General features: G+C 38.2%; 1 protein-coding gene across 3 annotated transcripts in view; it reads left to right on the top strand.

Annotated features, from left to right (window-relative positions):
• The window catches only part of SLC38A9 (solute carrier family 38 member 9), a 54,456-nt gene that overhangs the window by 7,261 nt on the left and 31,758 nt on the right, over nucleotides 1-15,437 (top strand). For 2 of the 3 annotated variants that reach the window (XM_069001286.1, XM_069001284.1), the window contains exons 2-7: nucleotides 3,764-3,912; nucleotides 12,360-12,492; nucleotides 13,084-13,205; nucleotides 13,350-13,413; nucleotides 13,512-13,605; nucleotides 14,551-14,721. In XM_069001286.1, the coding sequence (XP_068857387.1) occupies nucleotides 3,809-3,912; nucleotides 12,360-12,492; nucleotides 13,084-13,205; nucleotides 13,350-13,413; nucleotides 13,512-13,605; nucleotides 14,551-14,721 (688 nt within the window). In that variant the 5' untranslated portion in view covers nucleotides 3,764-3,808. Of the gene's footprint in view, nucleotides 1-2,965; nucleotides 3,057-3,763; nucleotides 3,913-12,359; nucleotides 12,493-13,083; nucleotides 13,206-13,349; nucleotides 13,414-13,511; nucleotides 13,606-14,550; nucleotides 14,722-15,437 lie in introns of those variants that run through there. The other variant, XM_069001285.1, reaches the window with a different exon arrangement.

Here is a 15,437-nt window from a genome sequence, read left to right as displayed (position 1 = left end):
GATCTGCATAGGGTCTCCTAAAGGATTGTGGGTCTGTCTTTTCTCGCTGTGACCAAAGAAGTGGTTGCCTTTCCAGGGAGTCCTGCTGGGCAATTGCGAAATCTCTTATCTCAGCAGAGATCCCTCCAGGGCAGGGGCTGGGCATATCCCACAAGTGGGGTATCCCTATAACAGCCTTCTCAATTTCTAAACAGCCATACTTTTATTCCTGGAGACCCATACTAATTGCCTGCATGCAAGAGTAGTCTCATAGAAGCTGTAACTATGGTGTATCATAAAATATATAAGCAGAATGAAGCTTGTCAAACAACTTTGTTTTTTGATGTAAATTCTTTCTGTTTGGCATCCCAGTCCTGATTATAAGCTTTATAGACCGTGTAGACAATATTCCGTGTCCCATTGCAGGTTTTTGAAAGAAACATCTTGAGTGAGATGAACATAGATCAGATACTCAGTATAAGAAGAATCTTTAGCTGACTGCTACACTATGAAGGTTACAGCTGGGAAGAAGTTGTTGTAATGGAAACAGGCAATAAGTTCAGATAGCATAACTCACTCCGTTCTATGTATTAAAAATGTTTATGATGAATGCAGTCCAGTCAAAATGCATAGATGGTAGATAAAAAGAGAGATTAACCACGTTAATTCTTCATTTTGCTCTTCTGCTTACAGTTGTCCTTTAAACTGTACTGGCTCCAGCTCCAGCCTTTGCATGTATGATAGCTGCATCTATTTGTAGAGTAGCCAGTTTTCTGGTCATAAGCTTGCTGGTCATAAACTTCATTGTTATCAACAATAAGTACTTAAAAAATAAAGGTGTCTTTGCAGACCCAGTTTCTAAGTGACCCTAAAGAGTCAGTGAGCAACAGCTCCACAAGCCTCAATCATGCTGTCAAGCCAAACTTAGTGTGTGATATATTTTGGAAGGATTATTTTTCTTCATGGACTCCTATAAAATCTGGGTTCTTTCTTTATGGCAGTAGTGCAGAAAAAATCAAACTGGTGATCAGTGTTGTCAGCATTTGTCAGGTTGACTCATAAAGCATAAGTATTAACAAGTTTTAAGGAAGGGATGCTCATTTTATCTGCTTAATCTGTCTCACAAACCATGGCCTGTAGAAGGAAGGGTTGTCCATACTGCAATCTTATGGAAGATTCTGGCTAAAAACACTGACTACTTGGGATTTGAATGTATTTCAATTTTCAATTCAAGCACTAGGAATTTAAATTTTCATCTGCATTTTTATGGCTAGATCTGAAGTGTGATTTAAATTCTTAAGAGAGATGCAAAATGCAGAACAAGTGAAGGGATTCAAATTTGACACCTAGGTTTGTCTGTTCGTAAAATGAATACAGGATGTTCAGTTCAGAAAGAATAGAATAGACTAAAACAAGGTAATACCATATTTTAATAGGAATGGCAGAGGACTGGGTGCATGTCTGTAGCAGTGTATTAGATCTCTGGGGCCTGAATTTTTGTTTCAGAAGTACTTGCTGTTGCGGGAAGCTGATGTGCACCAGGGTAAATTTTGACTGGAAGGGCATCGGTAGGGAGAAAGGAGAAACCCTAGAGCTGTAGAAAAATTAGAGAAGCCAGTAGAAAAGAAGTTTGCAAAAGAGGAGCTGCAAACAGAGTTTGGAGAGGAGCAGTGTGTGTCACATGAAAGGAAGTAAAAATATTGGTGTGAACTAAGATACTGCTTTGTAAGTAGTGCTTAGTAAAGATGGGTTGGGAAAACAATTTTGACAGTGCGTAGGAGAGACAGAAAATAGAAAGGACATGAAGAGCAGGAATCCGTTTGCTAAGCATCACCAGAGGAGCCAAGAAGGGTGAGAGTATGTTTAGCTGGGCCAAAGGACTAGAAGCAGTATTGTGGAATAGAAAGACTTTTGGGGAGAGAATCAAAACGGATGTTTTAGAGGGCTGGAGTGGCAAAGGAGAGAAGGCAGTAAGTTAAAGGTGGTAACAGGATCCCTTGGGCGGGGTCTGAAAAAGGTAAAGGAATAAAGCTTTAGAGAGTGTAACAGCGAAAATTAGTGTAGGAGAAAGGATGTTGTTAGCAAGTGCAAGTAAGTTTCTTAAGATTCCCTTGATTATTACACTGATTACTTATTGCATCCTCTCAAAGAGCTAAAGTGACCAATATACAATCATGCCTTTAAACTCAAAGCCATGCCTTTAAACTTAGTAACTTCAAATCTCTTGTCATGGATGTTGAAACTAGGAGGAATCTGTCAGCACTGCAAGATGAAATGGCTTCTATGGCACTGTCCCTCCCTTGCACAGGCATACAGGCATACAGATAACAAGCCCCAAGCTCAACACTGATCTGGGTTTAAAGCAAAAGAAAGAATGGTTAATTTTCATCTGTGTCAGTCTTCCCTGTCCAGTTCAGTATGGGATCACACAAATGCCATTGAGCTGTCAAAGCAGGACTTAAGCTTTCAGAACAGTTTCCATAGACTGGGTCCTTTAGTGATCCCCTCCCCTTAAGAGCAGAGAGACATAGCCTGCGTCTATCTTCTAAAAAGCACTTCCTTTAAAAGCAGGTTAAGCCAGTCTTAATGCTTCTACAGTTCCTGCCGCATTATTCATCAGTGTTTTCCCATGCCTCCTTCAGTTTTTTCAACCCCAGAGAGTAGATGTGGTTGAAAACTGATAACTTTCCTTTTTCATCGTCTCCTTCAGATTCTTTGGTTTGTTTGTTTTGTTGGTTTTTTTTTTTGCCAGAGGTATTAGCAGGATAAGGTAATGGAAGAGGATTGACAATATGCAGCTAGGAGGGGATAGAACTGTGTCAGTGCTTAACTTGGATTGGTGTGATTTCTGAGATTGGGCCCTTATGTTGTATTTCCATGAGGATGCAGAAGGATGATACACACCTTATTCTTTCTATCTTATCTTCTTCCACTGCCATTCCAGGTTTCAAACATCCAGCACTACCCTTCCTTGTTTTGTGCCATCTCTGGTTGTCATATATCTTTCCATCAGCCTAACATTCTGAAGCATTCTGAAATGATGAAAGAACAGATAGTTCTACCATTGTTGTTTCAAGGTATCCTGACTTCTAGCATTTTTGTTTAAAGGAGTCCTGGCTGAGGAATTCCTCAGAAGATAGCAAGGATGAGAACTGTTAAGCCATTATGTTGGTTCAGTTGCCCACGAGACCACAGAAAGTCCCTGTAATTCCATCTGAGTAGAAATCCGTTAGCTTAAAAGCAATCTGTTCTCCACTCTTTGGCCAGGAGTGGCCTAAATGCATATAATAGTTATTATTAATGCATTTTTAAACCATTTATTGCCTTTAATTCAGAAAGCCTGGATACAGTGGAATACAATAGTCTGATCCTTATTATGGGAAGTATACTGGAACTGAAATAAACTGCATATGTGTCTGCTGCAGAGTTTGAAGTAATTTAGTGAAACAGTAGGCTCTTAAAACTGATTGTTCTCAGCTGTACCATTACGTATTAGAAATACAGGTCCTTTAGAAATTTATATTTAATTCATACTGCCTTGTGGTGCTAAAAGAGATTAAGGGCTGGATAGTGTGTTTTAAAAAAATGCTGTCCCCACAGTATATGCCTCATGGTGTTTGCATTATGGAATGAGAATTCTCAAGTGGTGTGTTGAAGTTATTTACTGGTGCTTTTCACCCCAGGAACTTCTGAAGCTGTGGGACTCTACCAGTGTTAAATTTATAGCAGGGACATAGTTTTGCTTAACTCCAGTTGACTCATTTCTTTTTTTCCTTCTTTTTAGGCTGGAGTAACTGACAGAATCTAAAAGGAGATACATTCACCAAATATGGAAGAGGATACCAAACCTATCTTGGTTCCTGTGGGAGGTGATGAAAGCAATTATGGAATCATGAATATACAGTTTAATCCAGAAGACTATAAGTGCAAAAGGTATGAGGAAAGATGAACTTGGAAGAATTACTATGTAGCAGAGAGTTGTTTAATCTTTGCTTTTGACAACAGAATCCTACAAAGACAGAAGGTACACATTTGGAAACCAGGATCTCTGTACAAACAGTTCCTACTTCATCACTATATGATAATATTTTATTTCCAAGTACCTGGTGAACAGATACTGTGTTTTGTTTACAAGGGTAAGATTTTTCTATTGCCATCATTTCAGAGAGAGTTCTCCATTAAGAACTCATCATGAGGCTTTTAAAGTGCTCTTCAGACATGGAATATTGTGTGTATACTAGAGCATGTTTTTTTTATTTAGAACAACTAACTGAAATGTTGAGACTATGCAAGAAAGTTTGCTAGATGTTGTAGATAAATGGCTGTCAGTATGTGTAGATGGTGCTGTATGCATTCTGCAGGTGATGCTGGAAAAATACATTATTTGCTAGTACTAAGTGAGCTGAGTGACCTTTACTGCCTTTTAAGAAAAAAAAAGTGTAGTGCATTCTGAGATTGAGCAAATATGAAAAATTAGTCAGTCCAGCCTTATTACTGTGCCTTTGAAAATAATATCTCTAGCTAACTTGTTATTTTACATCTTTTCCTAAGAGTTTAACATCTCCACAAAGAGGGTTGGAATCGGAGACCTCCTCTGCTGCAGTTAAGATTTTTGTGGGCTGGTCATGGAACCAAAACTGAAATCAGACTGGGAACAGCCCTTGTAATATTAGCTGAAGGCATCAGCTCTGCATTTTTAGATGAAGGAATAGCACACTAGCGCCTCTTGGACCTATTTATGATTCTTTTTTTTCTTCTTTACGGCCATCATATTTCAGTAACGCAGTTTTCCTGAAGGAACTGAAGATGGCGCTGTTGCACACAAAAAAAATCACGTTGTCAGAGGCCACTTCAGCAAAAAGAGTTCTTGAGGATAGAGCTTTGATGCTATCTCAGCCTCCAGCTTTGGAAAGCTATGCGAGCCTATTTACATGCTCTTCTCTGCAAGTAAAGGAAGGAGGATAAGGGTCTGACTGAGGGAACAAAGGGAGCACAGGTGTAGAAGCATACAGAATTGTGTATATAAAGGCTAGGAAACAGTAGAGTACTTTCAGGTGGAAAAGGCAACTGTGAATGAATGTAAATGAAGGCTTTCTCTTTTTGTGGAGTATCTGAGCCCCTCATGGTCTTCTTGTCATAGGAAGACCACTAATCTGTATGACTTTGTGAGCAACTTGTTTTGGAGGAAGTACTGCGTTTGAGGAGCAGTGGGTTTCAGGTGTTGTGATGATGCAGGAGCAATGAGAGAGATTTTTTTGAAATACCTAAATGCTAAGACTCACTTTTCTAAGTGAGGTTAGGTATTGTTTCCATATTGTGTGGTTGTGGTTTTTTCCCTGTGATTTCTTAAGTCTGGATACTCAGCTTCATAAAAGGTCATAGCCTGTGGCATTTGGTTCCCTTCCTGAAAGCAGAAGTGTGTACTTGGATTGTGTGCCCACATTCACGGTCTCTAGCTCTGCAGATCTGCCTAAATGTCCTTACTGCTCCTCTCTAGGGTTCATTCTCCCATTTTCTACGACCTAGGGTTTTTGCCTTTCAGGTATGCAGAGGCACGAGGATGAAGGGCATGAGGCCTGGGATATCAGAAAGACCTGGAAATCACAGAGGGGCTAAACAAGTTTGAACTCCATTTCTATACTAGAACAGGCAACCCCCACACTTTAAAAGAAGAAATAAGGAAGAAGAGGCCACTGGCGTCTGTGTCAGTCGTGGTCAGAGCAGTGGACAGTTTGAAGGGCTTCTTCATTAAACCTTTAGGGATTAGCAGCTCCTGGGAAGGAGGATTATTATACATAGAAGTATCAAACAGTGCAAATCCAGTAGTACAATGCAGTGTGGTTTTGCTCTGTTCCTTTTTTTAACTTGCTATTCAGAAACTGGACCCAAGTGGGTGCTTGGTCGCTTTGCTTTGATTGAGATAGCTCTTCAAGTGTTGTGTGTGATTTGCTATAATTACTGATTGCCTGTTTTAGTGCTGTTCTGCACTTTTGTTTGGGTTGCTTGAGATTTGAGGCATTTGCATAGTTATTTGGTTTTCTTAACAGCTTGGAGGATTTGGGATTTTTGAAAGGAATGCTTTTCGGTGTTTACATAAGAACAATGAGCTAATTGTTTTTTAGAGTTGTAAATTACTTTGTCTAGTATTGTTTTGCTAATTTGGGGGAAATATAAAGCCACTTTTAATCCTTTTAAAGAGGATGTTATTGTTCTTCTTGGTGACCCAAATTACTCACACAGTATTCAGGGTGTTTTACCCATTTTGTAGGGCCCTTTGGAAACTAGAATATTGTGGCATTTAAGTAAAACCTTATAAAATGAAGGCCTTGTTGCATTTGTAAAATTATGGCTCAGGCCTGTTACTTTGGCTAGAGAAGGACTGTGAGAAAAGTCTGTGAGAAGAAAAACAATTAGTTTTTACCCATGAGAATGTAGTATCAACAGAAGCATGAAAGTTAAACAATAGAAGGAGAAAACAGCAACATATCTGCACCTGTTATTTTTCTGAGTGCTTGAATGCTTATGCTATAGGTAGCCAATGGTAGTATGTTGTAGTTGGTACTAGCCAATGAGTCTATTGTAGTAGTTGAGCAGCCAATGACTCTGTAACACAAATGATAACATACAAAAGGTGCATAAAAGAGGCTGCTTTGTTTAATAAACGGCTTTTGGCCCTTGAAAGAGGCACTGTCCTTGTGTGTGTGTGTAAAGAGGCACTGTCCTTGTGTGTGTGTGTGTGTGTGTGTGTGTGTGTGTGTGTGTGTGTGTGGTGACCGCCCCAACAGCGACATCATATCATTGCTGCAGTGGCTTGTTGGTAGTTATTGTGTGCAAAAGAGGGAGTTTCTTGTTTTCTTCGAACTGCTCTTAAAATCTGTTCACTGTCAAAAGATACTGCAGTTGTCAGTCGGAAATACTTGAATCTTCAAAGAAGCAATTGATGTTTCATTTTGCATATGAAAAAACTTGACAATGCCTCCTGCTAAAGGGAGATAAAGACTTCTGACTTTTTTTCTTATTCTTTTTGAAGTCCCACAGATTCCCAGAATGTAGGAGGCATCAGTAAGTTAAATTGAACAGCTATAAATTAAACAGTGTCTGTAGATGGCAGTCAGAGAAGCCTTTTTCATGCAAAAGTGGTTGATTCCCTTTATTTTCAAAGTGCTTTTAACTTAGAAGAAGGTAGGCAATGGTCAGCGACCTGTGCAAATCTATCCTTTCTGTGTTCATTATGCCTTTATTACTCCATATGAATGTGATAATTTTACACCGTGACTTCCTTTCCCTGTCTTTCTCTCTTGCCAACACTTCTGTGAAGTCCTAATATTGCTTCTTATTAACTGGAAAAATTTGTAACCTTAATTAAGAACCTTCATATTTCTTGGTTAGTGACAAGTAAAATAGCTTTTGTCTTTGACACAGAAGAGGAGCAGTGATTGAAATGTGTTGTGGTAAAACTTGTGATTCCTAATTTGTTAAAGTGTGCAAGCAATGACATTATGCTTTGAAAGGGTATTTTAGTTCTGCATCCAGCATGCAAGTTAAGAAATTTGTGTGATCGTGCTGTAATTACTATAATGGTGATATCAATGCGGAAAAATTTAGGTAAAGTGTATTGCCAAGAGAATGAAGATCTTACAGAATAACTGTAAGCACACTGTCTAATGCTTCAGTAAATTCAGACAGCTTAGAAAGTAGAAACCAAGTCACTTGGGGAATTCTTTGATACAGATTTCCTTAAGAGAATCACACTGATACTGTAATCGCAGAGGATCCTGAGTTGGAAGAGGCCCACAAGGATCCTTAAATCCAACTCCTGGCCCTTCACAGGATACTTCCCAGAATCAGATCATGTGCCTGAGACTGGTGTCCAAATGCTTCTTGAACTCTGACAGGCTTGGTACCATGGCCAGTTCCCTGGGGAAACTTCCAGTGCCTGGTGCTCCTATCCAGATAGGCAGTTGCCAATTATGAAATAGCCACCTATTCTTATTATTTTTTCTCCTTATCTTAATTTCCAATACAGTGAATCAGTTTTACTCCTTAGTTTGTTCTCTGCCCTATACAGCATTTCTATAATAATTTGGTAACTCAGTAAGACAATAAAGCAGTAGGAATTTACTAGCTTTGTTTCTGTGTGACAATCCTGTCACATCCCTGAAAAGTAAGTCATTGATGTGGGGTTCAAAGTAATCTGTGCAGTAAGCTAAAGTGTCTCCTTGTAGTCTCATTGGAGGAAAGAAATTGTAAAGCATCCTGTAAAGAAGATTTTTACCTATTTATTTAAAAATGGAGAGCTTGTCTAACGTCAAGTCATTAAGAGCATCATGTAGAGCTAAAAGACATAGTGTTACAAAAAAAATCAGCTCAATACTTACCATGTTTTTGATTAGATCTCAAGAACTAATTGTTTGATGTTTAAAAATACTTCAGCAAAGGTACTTGAAAAGCAGTATTATTTAATTTAGAAGTTCTTGAGATATGCCGTAGTCTTACTCCTTCATTGCCCTGCAAGATGTAGTACATTGCTGAAAATATCTGTAAGATGAATGCAACATCCTTATGCAAAATTGTATGTATTTGGCCAGTGTTCCTTTTATGCTGTTCTCTCTAGCCCTCCAAATCCAACACTAGAACTTTGCTTATCACAGTATTTGGGAACAACCTTAATAATGAGCATCTCTTTTCTTTGCTTGCAAAAATTGCTACTGAAGTTCAAAACATAAGGAAGTTTGGACAGAATCACTCGTCTTTCTTTTCCTGGACTGGCTCTAGAGAATTATTATTAACTGTACTTTCGTGTGAGTAAGAAAAGATGAGTGTAGCTGCAGGTTTTCTGGGAATGTTTTCTGAAATACACCTACAGAGTGTAATGTATGGAAGATGTGGACCTCCTGCATGTGGTCCTGCAAGTTTTCCATACTCATGGTGCTGTGGAAAACAGCTCTGTTTTACTGGTATGTTTGCCCTGGTAAAAGAGTGTTGTTTTTCAGGCTAGCTGATGAAATAGTAATTGTAATTGTGTCTTTTAGTGTGGATGCAATTCAAGAGACATTATAGTTTATCTCAGTGCATGAAAATTGTCTGCAGTGTTTCATGTCATAGTCACATCCTCCAGTCATGTAATCTCTCCCCTTCCCCCAGATCATATCGTCCAACATTCTTTTCATAATCATTTTGCCACTTGAGAGATATGATATAATTGCCTGTATAAATCAAATTTTTTTGTAGGAATGTATTGTAGCTGCTAATACTTGCATGTACAGAGTGCTTGCCTGCTAGACATAAGGTCCCTAAATAGTTTTTCAAAATATATCCCAGATTATATCCTACCTGCTTTGAGCTTTGAAATTCTCAGTCTTTGAGAACTTCTTTGAGCTTTTGAGAGAGCTTCTCAGACTCCCATTTGCATTATGCCTACACCAGTCTTTGATCTGGGTATTGCTGGAAGCAGTACCTTGACCCTGATCCTAAACAGGGTGCTACCCTCTCCTCGTGGAGATCAGGGAGAAAGGTTGCCTCCTAGCCTGCTCACACAGCTTCCAAGTCAGAGTGACGTTTTCAAAGAAATCTGCAAGTAACATAAAATTGATGGGTGGTCAGTCTGTTTTAGCAGTCACTTGCTCAGGGCTAGTGGTGCAGTGGTGCCCTGGAAGAAATATAATTAACTGCTGCTTTACATAATTTTCATTCTCAACAGATGCACAGGAGCAGGGATCAAGAGGGGAAGTAGCCCAAGTACTGGTAGCAGTAAACATATGCATTCCTCTAGTCAGGAAGCAGAAGCAATAGGTATATAGAATTTCTTAGGGATTGTTTACTTTTATTTTCTTTTCCTCACCCATAGATTAGATTCTGGGTCATACCCATTTGTTTTGTGCTAGACCATAAGTTGCTTGTTTAATCCAGACTCTGTTCATAATACTGAAGAAAATGAAATGTCTTTCTTTAAACAATTTTTTACCTACAGATAGGTTTTTGCTACACATAATTTATTTTCTTTATATTTGTTTGGTCATTGACTATCAACACTGCTTTGCCCATAAAATAGGAATAAAATTCATGTTTTCTGTTACTTTAATTTTAAAATCATCCTTAGCTTTCATCCTGAATTGCTTTAAAAAATAATCTCGCTGTCTTACACTCTGGAAGAGTTTTCTTTAACATCCATGTTAGCAGCTATTGAACACCATTTTGAAAGAAATCTTTGTCACAGATCTACTCACTTTGAAGCAAAATGTAGACTTTGTCTTGCTAATCTTTCCACAATTGCAGTGGAATTTTATGGGGATGTACTAATAATATTAAATGGAGATGAGGAAAGGGGTGAAGGTCTACACACTGTACAGCTCCTGTGTAATTAGCAAAACACATGCTTTTAAGTATTCTAAATATAGTGCATGTCAACGATCCAAAAGTAAAACAGCAGAGGGCTGAGTGGAGGTGGGGCGGCATTTAAACAAGTTACTTTTCCTCTTTTCAGAACTACAGTCTTTATTTTACAGGTCTTCTAATGAAATATATTTTAGCTGTGTCCAATGATTGGCTCAACCTAATAAATTTTAAGCTAAAACAAGTGAAGTCCTTAGGAACTGACAGTCCATGAGTATTTTTGTACTTCATCTACATGTGGAATGTTAGCCCCTTATGCCTGTGTTCTGAGTAATAAAGCTATTGTTTAAAATTTTTTTCTGTTAAATTGAGATATCTCTCTAATTGTTTATAAGAAAACCACAAAAGAGCACACACAAAACACGTATTTCCCCATCATGTCGTATTAATAGGAAGAAGAGTCAATTGAGAATATTTTAAAGAATTAAAAGTGTTCATTTTCATTTCAGTAAGTAGGACACAACTTAGAAAGTCTAAGCCATTTTTTCCATGATGAAGGAATATGTAAGAATTAATTAAGTCTAAGGTAAAAGAAAGAATGAATTTGTGGAGATGGAAGTTTGTATTCTCTATTTTCCACTTTTGTGACTCAAGTTTTCTTATTTTCATAGATGCTCCCCCATACTGTCTCCCCTTAAGCACACAGGAATAGGAGCCTATCTTATCTCTTCCAAAGACCGAGCAAAGAACTGTATTCCTTATCTTCCTTACAGATAAAACGTGGTGTCATAGTACAAATGCTTAATGATTAATTGGGAAAGAGAATGGGAACTTTTTTATGGATGGTATTGACAGCTGGGGCTGGAGAGGTTGCCCAAGTTCCTTTGTAGTCTGAAACAGAAATGAGTATCGAAAACCAGTCAATTCAAATAGATTCTGCTCATATTGCAGAATAAATGGCATGGCTTTATTGGTGACCTAGTTCCTGTTCCTAGTGGTTGGAAACTTGTTGTGATCTCTGTTTCTATGGGTTTTTGACTGATTTAAACATCAGCCTGGAAGAGGAAGATCAGAGAGCTGTTGAGGTAGTTTTAAAAATTAAAAGCACTGCTGAAAGGAAAAAAAACCCCAGTGTATTAAGGCTTAGAGGCCACTAGTGTCCTCTGTCTTGTTTGAGAAATTAGCCTCTCAGTGCCAGGAATGAATATTGGTTTTAAGCAAGAGCATAATATGCCTATATGGAAGTAAATTATAGTTGAGTTAGAAAAGAAAATATCAGCAATACTTTGATTCAGACAATTTTGTCTGGTAGTGCTCCTTGCATGAAGCTGGATTTATGTTGTGTTTTAACTTTAGGAGCAGCTTTCACTGTGCTTGCTCTGTACCCCTGTGTGTGCAGAGAGAACAAGGGGGGCATGTGGGTGTGCCCACTTTCTCCTTCAGCAGCTGTGACCATGCCTGTAGTCTAACTAAGGTGGGGAAGAAGGAAGCGAGACAAAGTCCATTCCCTGTTGCCTTGGCTTAAAAATAGTGTGAGCACATGGACTTATTTTGTCTTGGTTCCTTCCCCACTGAACACAATTCTATGTAGTGTTTTCAGCTAGATTAGTAGTTCCTAATCTTTTCATAGGTGATTCTCACTGCCACCGCTCATTCCTCTTTCTCATGCTTTCTGTTTCTACCTCTGTTCCTCTGCACTAGTTCTGGCAACACCAGTTATAAGCACTAATAAGCTTGCCCAAGCTTATTAACATGTATTTCTCGTGTGATTCATTGTTGAAAACTAAAGCTGGATATTAGGTCTGATATTAGGTTGCTCTACAGAATCTGGGCTGGAGGCCATTTTAATATGGATGATAAACTCATGGCTCTTTCATGGATGGCAGCTTCTGTCAATGGCATTGATTGATATTTTTGCATTTGCCTTGTGTCAATGAATGACAAAACCATCCTGAGTACTGCTCACCTATTCTCTGAGTTGTATGTTAGATCTTGTGTTCCACGGTTTTAAGGGTTTTCCTTTCTTCCCTTTTTTTCCCCTCCTTTAGACCATTTCATGTGGAGCCCACAAACATAGTCAGTGTGAATGATGACATGCAAAGAGTCACTGATGAAGCTTCAGCAATGAATAAGCGAATTCATTACTATAGCAGGCTCACATCCCCTGCAGACAAGGCATTGGTAAGGCAAAGACAGGGCCTCATTTAACTGGGTGGTCTCTGGCATGTTGGGTCTTACACAGCCTAGATTTATATAAGCAGTGGAAATAAAGCTTGGGGGAGAATTGTTCTGCAGCTTGCTTTGAATTAAGTATCTAGTAGCTGAGTGCCTTAGAAAGGTTTTGTTTTATCACAAGCTGTTATTTATTTCCTGTGCAATGCCTTCACCATTAAAAGAAAACATACAAACAACATGAATTTTATAAGAGTGACCCAGGCTGCCCAGATTTCTCCCTTCTATAAGATTTAAGCAGTTTAAGCAGCTGCAGTAATTGAACTGCTGAGCTAGCATGATCTGTTCATAGTGTGTTTACACATATTTTGCAGAAGGAAAATGCATTTTTCTGCTCTCTAGAAATTCCATCAACTGTTTGTTGGGTTTTTTCCCCCAGGAAGAGAATTAGCATAGTACAACCTTATCTTTCTTTTTTAATTTTTTTTTTAATGTAATTTCCTGGAAACATTTGTGACCTAAAATAGTTGACTTGCTGTATTCGGGACAATTGGTTATATTGATGTTACTAATAAGTCTTGTTTTTTACCCACTTTTTAGATTGCTCCTGATCATGTACTCCCAGCTCCTGATGAAATCTACGTGTACAGTCCATTAGGAACTGCTTTTAAACTTGACAGTTGCACAGATGGCTATGGTAAAAACTCCAGTCTAGTGACAATGTATGTTAAACACCTTGCCATATATTAGCCACAAAATGCATTATTATTGAATGTTCTATATAGTATATGTAACTGTTGTTAACTAAGAAGGCAATATGAGGTAAGAGTAGTTCTTAAAATATTGACTGGATTTTTTCTTCCTAGATTTATGATATGGAATACCATGATGGGTACATCCATATTAAGTATCCCATGGGGAATAAAACAGGTAAACTATGAAAAATGTACGCATATGAAAATGCTTTTGGTAACATGGCTAATTCTTCATTTTTTGGTAGTATTAACTGTATTTCTCACTCTTAACAGGCAGGCTTCACTTCTGGAATGATTCTCATCTTACTGATGGGCATTTTGACTCTTTATTGCTGTTACAGAGTTGTGAAATCACGGCAAATGATACGTAAGAAATCCAAAGCTTCATAATGCAAATATTTCCATTAAGTGTGAAATACCAATATGTAATAGATTCTGTTTGTATGTGTCTTTACTATACATTAGACCTGACCTGCAAATAAAAGCTATTCCATTGAATATCTCTCTATTTTTGTAGTCTGTGTCTAAGCTCTGTATGCTAAATGACTGCCTTCCCTTATTAGGTATTCCTTCAGTTGCTTGGGACCTAAGTATTATAGCCAAAGACAAACCATCAGCAAGCATGGTTTCAGATGTTCACTTACTAAGTTTTTGGGGACCTGGAGAGTTAGAGGCATCTTTTCTCCATAAGCACTGTCCAGTGCTCTATACATCTGATCAGCTTGCACTGTGGAACAGGGTGGGGTCTGTATTACCCTAATATTTGTGTATATTCTGTGTTGAAAGCACTTTAAGTGCAGTCAGCAGCTGAAGCAGTCACTGACAGTGGATCTAATTAGAATGTACTTGTATTGTTCAAAAGTCATCTTGCGGCTCTTGTTTGGTTGGTGCTTTTGTGCATAAGTTAACCTCTAACTTGCTCAAATAAAGGCCATTAAGACCTTCAGTTTGTGACTGGACTCATTTCCATTGTTGAGGAATAGTTCATGGTCTGGCCTTCTTATAACTCCTGCAAAGGGCTTTAGCTGCAAATGTGTGGTGGCATTTTTGCCATGTCTTATTTCAGTGCTTCTGAAAGTATTCAAAAATAGTAGTATGGCCCCATAAAAGTCTCTACTTTAGGCTTCTTCAGTCAAACACTTTATGAGTGCTATATTTTAAAATTACTGGCAATTCTCTTAGTCCTTGAAAGCGCTGGGAATGTGTGTCAGAATATTCTAAAAAAAACCTCCACATTTTGTCATGAATAGTTCTACTAATTCTAGTGTAACATTTTGTTTAGATATATTTTTGGATTTTGTATCTTTTTCAGCTTTAACAGATACCTCAAACTGGGAATTCCCAGATGTTTGCAAGTATTACTTTGGATCCTTTGGTCAATGGTCAAGCCTCTTATTTTCTATGGTATCACTTGTTGGAGCCATGGTTGTTTATTGGGTACTTATGTCCAACTTTCTGTTCAACACAGGGAAATTTATATACAGTAAGTATACATTTTTGGTTAAGTTTTACAGCAAACCTTTGGAAAGATCAAGACTGCTTTATACTTAAACAGGATGGTCCATTTATGTAATCTTGATTTTCCTGCTACATTACATGAAAAATCAGTTGAGAATAAGTAACTGTGTGTGGTGTTATGGGCAAAGCCCTGTGTGTTTTCAAAGCCACTTTTTCAATTTCTCAAAGTGTGGTTTTCTTGGTATAGTTTAAACAACCTAAACCTGGTTGCTTGTTTCCTCTCTTCTCAGTCCCCCTTTGTTTACATGGGTGTATCTATTTCAACAGCCCTATAACAGGCTAGACTGTTGAAATTATTCAGGATAATGAAAAACTATAGTTTCATTATAGATTTTAACAAACACACTGAAAGTATTGCCATATAGGAAATTTTTGCAAGTGTCCATGAGGGAACAGTGAACTGTATCACAGTAAAAATGATTCTTAGTGTGGCACTGCTATAAAAGAAAACACACTGGGTTTTTATACCCTGGTACATGCACAGGCACACAAGCATTTGTGCGTGTAATCAGTGTAGAGTTCTGGGAATGGATGATGGAATGGAGAGCTTTGAAAATCTGACTCATGGTATTGAATAGGTTGACTAAGATTTAAGAGGTTCTGTTTTGAAGGTAGTTAACAAATCTCTGAGGCAAGTAACAGCACAGACACTTAAACCTCTTAAACAGTGTTTAATTAGAA

The sequence above is a fragment of the Aphelocoma coerulescens genome, assembly GCF_041296385.1.
Source record: "Aphelocoma coerulescens isolate FSJ_1873_10779 chromosome Z unlocalized genomic scaffold, UR_Acoe_1.0 ChrZ, whole genome shotgun sequence".
Lineage (NCBI taxonomy): Eukaryota > Metazoa > Chordata > Aves > Passeriformes > Corvidae > Aphelocoma > Aphelocoma coerulescens.
Note: the sequence above shows the minus strand (reverse complement) of the source record. Positions and strands in the feature narration are given on the sequence as shown.